General features: G+C 45.1%; 1 protein-coding gene across 6 annotated transcripts in view; it reads left to right on the top strand.

Annotated features, from left to right (window-relative positions):
- The window catches only part of SLC39A10 (solute carrier family 39 member 10), a 250,766-nt gene that overhangs the window by 119,934 nt on the left and 118,355 nt on the right, over positions 1–12,477 (top strand). For all 6 annotated transcript variants that reach the window (XM_063934145.1, XM_063934149.1, XM_063934144.1 and 3 more), the window contains exon 3: positions 6,648–7,645. In XM_063934145.1, coding sequence (XP_063790215.1) covers positions 6,659–7,645 — 987 coding nt within the window. In that variant the 5' untranslated portion in view covers positions 6,648–6,658. The remainder of the gene's footprint in view (positions 1–6,647; positions 7,646–12,477) is intronic.

The raw sequence follows: 12,477 nt of genomic DNA, 5'->3' as shown, positions 1-12,477 counted from the left end.
TGTGTTGATGACTTTTATGAACCTTTCGAATCTTTCTTTGCCACCGGTCCAAAGTAGGAACACGTCGTCTATATATCTGGAATAGTGTAAGATATATTGCGTGTATTCATCACTATTAAAGAACATGGCCTGCTCTTCTTCTAGCATGAAGACGTTAGCAAACGAAGGGGATACATTGCTTCCCATGGAGCAGCCACTAAGTTGCCGGTAGTATTTGCCGTCGAATAAAAAGTAATTGCGGGTTAATATTAGTTCGAGTAATTGGAGAAATAGATTGTGATCAAGATTTTTCATATTAGATTTACTTAAAAAGGTTCTCATTGCCGCTAGCCCTTGATCGTGCGGAATGCTGGTATACAGGCTGCAAATGTCTACCGTACAAATGATGGTTTCCATGGGTACCGTGCCAACCGTTTTGAGTAAATTCAAAAAGCTGGTGGTGTCCTTGAGATGGTTGGGTTGTTCCAGGATGAGTGGCTGCAGTATGCTGTCCAAAAAGATGGAGATCGGCTGGTAAAGTGCTTTGTGCGCAGAAATTATAGGCCTGCCAGGAGGGTGGTCCAGACTTTTATGTATTTTAGGAACCAGGAATAGCAAAGGGACAACAGGGAAATCTTGTTTAAGCGCTTTGCATAATTTGCTGGTTATTGAACCGGTGGTATATGCTGAGTCGAGAATGTTATCCACTTCGATTTTGAATTGGTTAGTAGGATCAGTGGTCAGTACTTCATAGACTGACGTGTCGCCCAGCTGTCGGTATGTTTCATGTTTGTAGTCACTCAAGTTCATAATGACTATTCCGCCCCCCTTATCGGCGGGGCGGATTACGATATCCTTGTAAGTGGCCATTTGCTTCAGAGCTTTAAATTCAGAGCGTGACATATTACGATGATGACTCTGATTGGCGTGGGTGTATTTCATCAAGGATTCGTCCAGTAGTCGTGTGAAAGTTTTTATCGATGAGTTGGACGACGGTGGATCGAATTTGGAGCTTCGAACAGAATTAATAAAAGTCTGGTGCGGTTCCAAGCTAGTGGCTGGTGTTTGGACTTGAAAGTGCTCTTGTAGGCGAAGTTTGCGAGTGAATTTATGGAGGTCAATTTGCCAGGTCAGTTCGTCGAATTCATTCGTAGGGACGAATGAGAGTCCATGATTTAACACTTTGATTTCTAGTGTAGTAAAGTCTCGATCAGAAAGATTGTAGATTGTATTCACTTCTTGTTGTTTCTGGAGCCTTTTGTTTTGTTGTCCCCTGCGGGTGGGCGTCCTCTTGTTTTTGTGCCTGCCCCTGTGGCAGGCTTTGCCCCTAAAGGGGGCTCGTGAGATTCAGGGGGACCTTCTGAGTCGGCTAGGACAAAATCGCTGTCACTATTGGAGGTGACATTGTCTTTCTGTCTTTCTTCCCTTCGCCTACGCCAACTGAATCTTGAACGATAATTGTATGGCTTATGTTCGCCGGGTTCCCCCCCGGAAAGCCATCGGTAGACTCGGTTCGTTTCGTAGTCTTCTCGGACTGTCAGTTGTTTGACCCGTTTGAATTTGATTAGCTCCTTTTTGTAATTGTCACAGGCAGTTTGCAATTTCTTAATGGAAGCTTGATTGCTGTCCATGGTGAGTAGTGCGTGATGTTCCTGTTCAAAGGACTGTATCTTCTCCCTGGTGATATTTAGTTCCCTGCCGGCTTCCTCCACCACCAGCAGCATGAGATCCATGCTGCATTTGTTAAGGATACCTGTCCAGCGGTCACAGAAGTCTGCATTGAATCTTCCCATTGTAGGAACGTTGCGAATGCGAAAACCTCTGGGTATCGTCTTATCGCGGTAGTAGTTGGACAGGGAAATCCCGTGCATCAGATAGTCCACTTCTCTTTTTTTCAATTTGAGTAGTTGGTGGTAGATGTCATCCATGCAGAGTTCTTCATCCGCAGGGGTGAGTCCCTCAGTGAATAGTAGTCGGTCAGCATCTGCATTAGTGAAGCTGTATAGTTTAGCTTGGTTACTGGATGTTGCTCCACGTGCCGTTGATTGTGACATGTTGTATCAAAATCACTTGTTAATCCAAGGTCATAATTGGAATAGAAATGCAAAAGTGCAAGGTATACCAAAGGTCAGAAACGCTCTTCAGTGTAAAGTGCAAGTGATAAAAAGTGCTGAAGTGCCAAAAGTGCTGTGCTAGACTTCTGTGATTGGTGCTCGTCACAGGGTAAAAGGAAAAGCAATAGTTTAAAAGTCATGCATATTCTGAGGTGGGAGGTGCCTTATCCCAGGTGGACAGCAGCAACAATGGTACTGGAGTCCTGTAGGTAGCAGCAAAATGTCGGATCGGCACTCTCCTAAAGCTGAAGTATATTGCTCCGGTGCCCTCTGGAAAAGTTCATGCAGATAGCGGACCGTGCGGCAAGCAGCGGCACTCAGAGACTATACAGCTTCACTAATGCAGATGCTGACCGACTACTATTCACTGAGGGACTCACCCCTGCGGATGAAGAACTCTGCATGGATGACATCTACCACCAACTACTCAAATTGAAAAAAAGAGAAGTGGACTATCTGATGCACGGGATTTCCCTGTCCAACTATTACCGCGATAAGACGATACCCAGAGGTTTTCGCATTCGCAACGTTCCTACAATTGGAAGATTCAATGCAGACTTCTGTGACCGCTGGACAGGTATCCTTAACAAATGCAGCATGGATCTCATGCTGCTGGTGGTGGAGGAAGCCGGCAGGGAACTAAAAATCACCAGGGAGAAGATACAGTCCTTTGAACAGGAACATCACGCACTATTCACCATGGACAGCAATCAAGCTTCCATTAAGAAATTGCAAACTGCCTGTGACAATTACAAAAAGGAGCTAATCAAATTCAAACGGGTCAAACAACTGACAGTCCGAGAAGACTACGAAACGAACCGAGTCTACCGATGGCTTTCCGGGGGGGAACCCGGCGAACATAAGCCATACAATTATCGTTCAAGATTCAGTTGGCGTAGGCGAAGGGAAGAAAGACAGAAAGACAATGTCACCTCCAATAGTGACAGCGATTTTGTCCTAGCCGACTCAGAAGGTCCCCCTGAATCTCACGAGCCCCCTTTAGGGGCAAAGCCTGCCACAGGGGCAGGCACAAAAACAAGAGGACGCCCACCCGCAGGGGACAACAAAACAAAAGGCTCCAGAAACAACAAGAAGTGAATACAATCTACAATCTTTCTGATCGAGACTTTACTACACTAGAAATCAAAGTGTTAAATCATGGACTCTCATTCGTCCCTACGAATGAATTCGACGAACTGACCTGGCAAATTGACCTCCATAAATTCACTCGCAAACTTCGCCTACAAGAGCACTTTCAAGTCCAAACACCAGCCACTAGCTTGGAACCGCACCAGACTTTTATTAATTCTGTTCGAAGCTCCAAATTCGATCCACCGTCGTCCAACTCATCGATAAAAACTTTCACACGACTACTGGACGAATCCTTGATGAAATACACCCACGCCAATCAGAGTCATCATCGTAATATGTCACGCTCTGAATTTAAAGCTCTGAAGCAAATGGCCACTTACAAGGATATCGTAATCCGCCCCGCCGATAAGGGGGGCGGAATAGTCATTATGAACTTGAGTGACTACAAACATGAAACATACCGACAGCTGGGCGACACGTCAGTCTATGAAGTACTGACCACTGATCCTACTAACCAATTCAAAATCGAAGTGGATAACATTCTCGACTCAGCATATACCACCGGTTCAATAACCAGCAAATTATGCAAAGCGCTTAAACAAGATTTCCCTGTTGTCCCTTTGCTATTCCTGGTTCCTAAAATACATAAAAGTCTGGACCACCCTCCTGGCAGGCCTATAATTTCTGCGCACAAAGCACTTTACCAGCCGATCTCCATCTTTTTGGACAGCATACTGCAGCCACTCATCCTGGAACAACCCAACCATCTCAAGGACACCACCAGCTTTTTGAATTTACTCAAAACGGTTGGCACGGTACCCATGGAAACCATCATTTGTACGGTAGACATTTGCAGCCTGTATACCAGCATTCCGCACGATCAAGGGCTAGCGGCAATGAGAACCTTTTTAAGTAAATCTAATATGAAAAATCTTGATCACAATCTATTTCTCCAATTACTCGAACTAATATTAACCCGCAATTACTTTTTATTCGACGGAAAATACTACCGGCAACTTAGTGGCTGCTCCATGGGAAGCAATGTATCCCCTTCGTTTGCTAACGTCTTCATGCTAGAAGAAGAGCAGACCATGTTCTTTAATAGTGATGAATACACGCAATATATCTTACACTATTCCAGATATATAGACGACGTGTTCCTACTTTGGACCGGTGGCAAAGAAAGATTCGAAAGGTTCATAAAAGTCATCAACACAAGACCGTCCCCCATCAGAGTCACATCGCAGTGTGACTCTAGTAAACTAAACTTTCTGGATGTCAATGTCATCATCAAGGATGGTGTGCTTCACACCGAAGTGTACCACAAGCCCACTGATAAAAACACCCTCCTACGCTATAACAGCCACCACCCCACAGCCCTCAAGAAGGGGCTCCCTAAATCTCAATACATCAGGGCTGCCAGAATCACTAGTGATCCTGCCAAACTTGAATCCGCTTTGAAGGATGTCACCGCAAGATTCAAGGAGAGAGGTTACAATAGCAAACTATTACTTGATAATGAACAAAAAACCTTGACTACCAATAGAGATCAACTCCTAACATCTACCACCAAGAAGAACAATGATATCCTACCATTTGTGACACAATATAATACATCCAGTGCAGTGATCCCACGGGCCCTTAAAGCACTGTGGCCCATAGTCTCTACCGACAAGAACCTAACCGGGTTGCGGAGGAAAAGACCCATGATGTGCTACAAAAAAGGTAGAAGTATCAAAGACTTCGTGGTACATCCAGACATCACAGGGTTTGACTCTGTACCAATCTCCAACTTTCTAACTAAAGCAGCAGGCTGCTACAAATGCCTAGGCTGTGAGACATGTAAAACAATGACCACTGGCTCAAAATTCAAATCCACCTCAACTGGCATCTCCTATAACATCAAGCACGTTCTTACCTGCACTACGACACATGTAGTCTATCTAATCACCTGCCCATGTAAACACCAGTACGTGGGCAAGACCATACGTAACGCCAGGGAACGCTTTGCACTGCACAGGTCTGCATTAAAAGCGGCACTATTAACCAAGAAGTCCGAACAACCTGTTGCCAGACATTATGTGGACAAACAACACACATTGAAGGACTTGCAATTTCAAATTATCGACCATATTCCCATCAACCCAAGAGGTGGAGACAGAGCAGCCACTCTACTTAGGCGGGAGGCAACTTGGATGTACAAACTGGACACTGTGAGACCGAAAGGTCTCAACGATAGAATACAATGGAGTGTCTTCTAAGCAATATTCTCCATTACCAGTTCCTACCATGACTAAAATGGACACTTATAATTTAGATGTTCGGTTCCGTATCATCACATCTTTTTTACAAATTCCTACTCCAGTGACTCATGTCTGTCGTATAGCATTTACCTCCAACTGTATTGTATTTTATATCATATAGATTATGGGTTTATTGTAGCGTAACCCTAATCCAACATGCATAGATCAATTGGGAAAATCAATTCCCAGATGATAGTGATGCTACTACTCCGAGGCCGTTGTTTATGTATAATCACCTGTTTTATGGTTTGACAGTATATCAGCAAATGCTTCTTTCCCTGTTTTAACTGCACTTTTGCATACCTCCACGCCCAAGTCACGCCTCCTACGTGACCTCAACACCCGCGTTGATCCCAGACATCCATGACAATCCCCGAGCGTCAGGTTGCCATGGCAACGCGGCGGCCTGAGACACGTCGGAGGTCACGTGACCGCGGCACTGACACGTCATCACATCCGGGACGGAAGCTCCACGCTCCCCCGGACGATGCTGCCCTTCCCACACGTGGGTCCTCCTCACCATAAAGGTAAAAGTTTTTCACATTGTTTTTTTCACTTTGTATTTGGCTCACCTTGAAAAAGGGGCTTGCGTGCCCCGAAACGTTGGAATCACCAGCCATGAATTAAAAGCACTAGCACTTTACCTTGGCTTTGTCAGTCTCTGAGTGCCGCTGCTTGCCGCACGGTCTGCTATCTGCATGAACTTTTCCAGAGGGCACCGGAGCAATATACTTCAGCTTTAGGAGAGTGCCGATCCGACATTTTGCTGCTATATATATATATATAATCATTATTTACAACTAGGCAGTGTGATGTTGTTTACACAAAGTTATTGTCTCTAGGAGACCCTTTATATGTGTGTATTGATGTGAACTGCAATCTTTTATCCATAGAGCTACAGTTTTCATGTACATTCTCTTGTAAAAGCAGTTTACTGCTCATTAGAAAGCAGTACGACAGTATAACAGATATCCTAGACATTGGGGGAATACTTATTTTATTTAGTGAATGATTGCATCAATACCATGCGACTCTATATACGTATTCTGCGATCTATGAGCGGATCTATTGTTAGTTATGTAATGAGACATTTACAGTCGGAATAATTTGTCCAACTTTATTATTTAAAATTGCCCATGTTTTTCTTTTTATGTTATAGGTGAAATAGAAATGAAGGTATATATGGACACACAGTTTTGCCTGATTTGTTTACTTACATTTATTTTTCATCACTGCAACCATTGTCACGGATATGTGCATGATCACACGTCCGAAGAAAGCCACGTTCACAGTCACAATGACTATCAAATATCTGAAGAACCATATCTTAAGAATGGAGCTACAGTGGGGTCAGCAAGTAAGGCTTCATTACTGGAAGCTGAACATGAGCAAAAGTATTATATTGAAAAATTGTTCCATCGCTACGGGAAGAATGGAAGATTGTCATATAATGGGCTTGAAAAGCTTTTAAACAGTTTGGGCCTTGGTGAGGTGAAAGTAGTTGAAATAGGTCATGAAGACATTGGTCACGACCCTGTTTCACATTTGGATGTTTTAGACGTTCAAGAAGGAAAGCATGTACATGATCACCTAGATTCCCATTCCCACACAGATCTAATAAATGAAACAAAAAGTACTGTATCTACAAAAGAGCATAACAAATGTAAAGAGAATAAAGCAGGAACTTCCTTGCCTGTGGAACATAAAAAAAACCATCATCATTTGCACCATCACACTCATAATGGTACGTACCATTCTCATAACAATAGCCACCATAACCACAGCACTACAGTCAGTCGCGTGCATAATGAATTGCAAACGAACGAGCCATTGTCTGGAACAAACACAACCCAGGAACAACCTGAAAAAAAGCTTCACAAGCAAAAGAAGAGACGGAAAGGCACAAAAAACAGTGAGACTACGATTACCTCAGAGTTTGTATTTGAACAAGCTCAGGATGAACACAACCATGTTTACAAAGCTGATAATAACTTTGATGGGTCTCAAATTCATGGAAATGGGGATATTCATGTTTTGGAATCTGAGGAAAACAGTCGGGTGTCTGAAAATGGACAGAGAAACACTCGTAAAAGAGAGGCTCCTAATGAACAGATTAGTATGAAAAAGCACAATGAAGATATCCATGAGCATGATGAGGTGAGTGAAAGCATTAAATAGCCTATTTTATTTTTTTCTCCTTGCACTCTCTTCCTTATATACACACCTCTACACTATGTTGTAAAGACCCATGGACATCCCTGGAACCCTAGGAATTATAGGTTACATACTAGTTTATTATTTACCTAGAATTCATAAAGTAATGTCCTTAACTAATGTGTATGTTGTTGTTTCCAAACCCCAGTCCTCAGGGACTCCTGACACTGTGTTTGTTTTACAGATTTCCTCATTATCACAACTAAAAAAATTAGCTCTGTTTGCAGATGTTTTAAAAGGATCAGCCAGTAATTAATACACCTGTGCACCAACTAGGAGATCTGTACCACATGCACGGTTAAGGTGGGGTGTAGTATGGTATGCCGGCGGCCGGGATCCCAGCAGCTGGCATTCTGAATACCACCTGTTAAGATGCATACACACTGGGTGTTTTTGCCAGAAAATCACAGTGTGCCTGTGGGTAAGTGGTTCACTCGGCCGGTAAAACAGGACGATGGATGGCGGCAGCCGGTGATGATGCGGGAGTGTGCATCAGCGGTCACCGCTCATCGCCCGGCCATGCACACTAGGCGATCTTAAGTTCAAAGTAGCTCAAAACGCCAAAAGTGAGCTACTTTTGAGTTCAAAATCGCCTAGTTTATATGGGCCCTTTGAAGTCTTTAAAGACCGTAGTTTGGAATCCCTGGTGTATGGGCTACACAGCCACATTTTGTCCTAAATATTCATTTTTTTTATTTTTTTTTATTTTTTTATATTGTAATCTTTATTATTTTATAACACAATACATACATTTCTTTCTTTGTCACATAAATCCATACATAAACATCACACATTATTAAAATATCTATCCCTTTAGTTTTAGGAGGGCATAATCTTTATTTCTCTGACGTCCTTGAGGATGCTGGGACTCCATAAGGACCATGGGGAATAGACGGGCTCCGCAGGAGATAGGGCACTTGAAGAAAGCTTTGGTTTCTGGGTATGCACTGGCTCCTCCCTCTATGCCCCTCCTCCAGACCTCAGTTTTTACACTGTGCCCAGAGCGAGATGGGTGCACTGCAGGGAGCTCCCTGAGTTCTCTGCCTAGAAAGCATTTTTGTTTGGATTTTTTCTACATTTTTACAGGGAGCACTGCTGGCAACAGGCTCCCTGCATCGAGGGACTGAGGAGAGAGGGGCAGACCTTCTGTCTAAGATAGGCTCTGCTTCCTCGGCTACTGAACACCATTTGCTCCAGAGGGTGTGAACACAGGTTCTTACTGGGCGTTCACCCCCAGAGCCGCGCCGCCGTTCTCCTCACAGAGCCGCGCCGCCGTTCTCCTCACAGAGCCAGAAGAAACTAAGTCAGAAGACGTCTCAGGCGGCAGAAGCCTTCAGAGCTTCATTGAGGTAACGCACAGCACCGCAACTGTGCGTCATTGCTCCCATACACCTCACATACTCCGGTCACTGTAAGTGTGCAGGGCGCAGGGGGGGGCGCCCTGGGCAGCAATATAACACCTCTCTTATGGCAAAAAGTATATATACATGTACAGGTGGGCACTGTACATGTATATAAAAGAGCCCCCGCCATATTTTAGTAAGTTTGAGCGGGACAGAAGCCCGCCGCCGAGGGGGTGGGGCTTCTCCCTCGGCACTCACCAGCGCCATTTTCTCTCCACAGCACCGCTGAGAGGAAGCTCCCCGGACTCTCCCCTGCTTGACACACGGTGAAGAGGGTTTTAAAGTAGAGGGCGGGCACATATTTGGCGATTATACATTACAGCAGCGCTACTGGGTAAACATTCAGTGTTTTTTCCTGGGTTATATAGCGCTGGGTTGTGTGCTGGCATTCTCTCTGTCTCTCCAAAGGGCCTGGGGGGGAACCTGTCTTCAGATAAGAGATTCCCTGTGTGTGTGGAGTGTCGGTACGTGTGTGTCGACATGTCTGCAGTAAAAGGCTCTCCTAAGGAATAGATGGAGCAAATCTGTGTGGGTGCGTGGTGTCTCCGTCGACAACGCCGACACCTGATTGGATATGTGAAATTAAGTGCTAAGATGAACTTATTACAAAAGATTAGAGAACAGACAGGGAATCTACCCATGTCTGCCCCTATGTCACAGAGACCTTCAGAGTCTCACAATGCTCACTATCCAAAATAATAGACACTGATATCGACACGGAGTCTTAATCCAGTGTCGACTACGTTAATGCAAAGTACAGCCAAGACTGGCAGAAAAGTATTCAATATATGATTATTGTAATAAAAGATGTTTTGCATATCACTGATGACTCATCTGTCCCTGACACAAGGGTACACATGTTTAAGGGGAAGAAAGCTGAGGTAAATTTCCCTCCTCTCATGAAGAAAAAGAGCGGGAATCTGCAGACAAGAAGCTGCAGCTTCCCAAAAAGAATTCTCAGGGAGTATCCTTTCCCTAATGGGGCCAGGATACGTTGGGAATCTTCACCTAGGGTGTACAAGGCATTGACACGTTTAACCAAAAAGGTAGCGCTGACTTAACAGCTATCCTCAGGGATCCTGCAGATAGCATGCAGTAAAAGTACTTTGAAGTCCATTTACACACATTCTGGTACACTACTCAGACCGGCGATTGTGTCGGCATGGGTTTATAGCGCTGTAGCAGCGTAGTCAGATACCTTTATCAGCGGAGGTTGAAACCCTAGATAAGGATGACATATTATTGTCCCTAGTATGTGTGTGTGTGTGTGTGTGTGTGTGTGTGTGTATGTGTGTGTGTGTGTGTGTGTGTATATATATATATATATATATATATATAACATGCCCAAAGAGACGTTAGTCTACTGGGTTCTAGAGTCAACGCTATGTCGATTTCTGCCAGACTTGTCCTGTGGAACATGCAATGGACAGGTGATGCCGACTAAAAGAGGCATATGGAGGGTTTACCTCACAAGGCTGAGGAATTGTGTGGAGAAGGGCTCTCGGACCTGGTCTCCACAGCTATAGCTGGTAACTCTGATCTTTTGCCTTATATTCCCTCACAGACTAAAAGCACAACATTATCAAATGCAGTCCTTTCGGTCGCAGAATAACAAAAGTATGAGGAGTGTCCTTTCTTACCAGAGGTAGGGCACGGGCACAGCTAGTTCCCAGGAACAGAAGTCTTTCCCGGCCTCTACTACATCCACCGCAGAATGCGGGAGCTCCGCTAAGGGAGTCCGTCCCAGGGGGAGCACGTCTTCGACTCTTCAGCCACATCTGAGTTAACTCACAGGTGGATCCCGGGGCAATAAAAATTGTTCTCAGGGTTACAAAGGAATTCGAAAGTTGCCTCCTCGCCGGTTTTTCCTTATCGGACCTACCGGCTTCTCCCCCAGAAGGGGAGTTATATTAAATACAATTCACACATTGTATCTCCAGCAGGTGGTGCTCAAGGTTCTCCTCCTGCAACAAGGAAGTGGCTATTACTCAACCTTGGCTGTAGTTCCGAATACGTACGGTTCGGTCAGACCTATTTAAAATGAAAACCTCTGAACCTATACTAGAAAAGGTTCAAAATTAAAGTGGAATCGCTTAGAGCGATCATGGCCAGCCTGAAAAGGGGGGATTTGATGGTGTATCTAGACATAAAGGCTGCATACCTTCATGTTCCCATTTATCCACCCCATCAGGCGTACCTGACAATTGCGGTACAGTATTGTCATTACCAATTTCAGGGTAATTGGCAGAAATGATGGTGCTCCTACGCAAGCAAGGAGTCACAGTTATCCCATACTGGGACGATCTCCTATGAGGTGAGATCAAAAGAGCAGTTGTTGAACAGCGTGTCACTTTTGCTGAAGGTGTCACAGCAACACTGCTAGTTTCTCAATATCCGGAAGTCACAGTTGGTTCCTATGACTAGTCTGCCCTTCTTGGGTATGATTCTGGATACGGACCAGAAAGGGGTTTACCTTCAGATAGAGAATGCCCAGTAACTCATGACTCTGGTCAGGAACTTTTTGAAACCAAGACAGGTGTCGGCATTGCTGCACCCGAGTCCGGGGAAAATCATTCCCTTCGGCAGGTTCCATGCGACGTCTTTCAAATGGGACCTACTGGACAAGTGGTTCGGGTCACATCTACAGATTCATCAGTTGATCACCCTCTCCCCCAGGGCCATTGTATCTCTCCTGTGGTGGTTGCAAGATGCTCACCTCTATAGGGCCGCAGGTTCGGCATTCAGGACTGGATCCTGGTGACCACGGACGCGAGCCTCCGAGGTTGGGGAGCAGTCACACAGGGAAAAATAAAATGTCCAAGGTCTTTGGTCAAGTCAAGAGACTTGTCTTCACTTCTTTGAACTAAGGGCCATATAAAACGCCCTACGTCAGGCGGAGACCTTACTTCGCGACCAACCGGTTCTGATCCAGTCGGACAACGTCACCGCAGTAGCTCATGTAAACCGCCAAGGCGGCACAAGGAGCAGAGTGGCGATGGCGGAAGCCACCATAATTCTTCGCTGGGCGGAGAATCATGTAAGCGCACTGTGTCTGCAGTGTTCATTCCGGGAGTGGACAACTGGGAAGCAGACTTCCTCAGCAGACACGTCCTACGTCCTGGAGAGTGGGGGCTTCATCAGGAAGTCTTAGCACAGATTGCAATTCGGTGGAGACTGCCACTGATAGACATGATGGCGTCCCGCCTCAACACAAAGCCGTAGAGTTATTGCGCCAGGTCAGGAGACCCTCAGGCAGTAAGCTGTGGACGCCCTACTGACACCGTGGGTGTTCCGGTCAGTTTCTGTGTTTACTCCTCTGCCTCTCATACCCATGGTGTTGAGGATAATAAGAAAAAGAGGAGTGAGACCAAT

This window comes from Pseudophryne corroboree, chromosome 7 (genome assembly GCF_028390025.1).
Source record: "Pseudophryne corroboree isolate aPseCor3 chromosome 7, aPseCor3.hap2, whole genome shotgun sequence".
Taxonomy (NCBI): domain Eukaryota; kingdom Metazoa; phylum Chordata; class Amphibia; order Anura; family Myobatrachidae; genus Pseudophryne; species Pseudophryne corroboree.
This window is presented reverse-complemented; position numbering and strand designations above follow the sequence as displayed.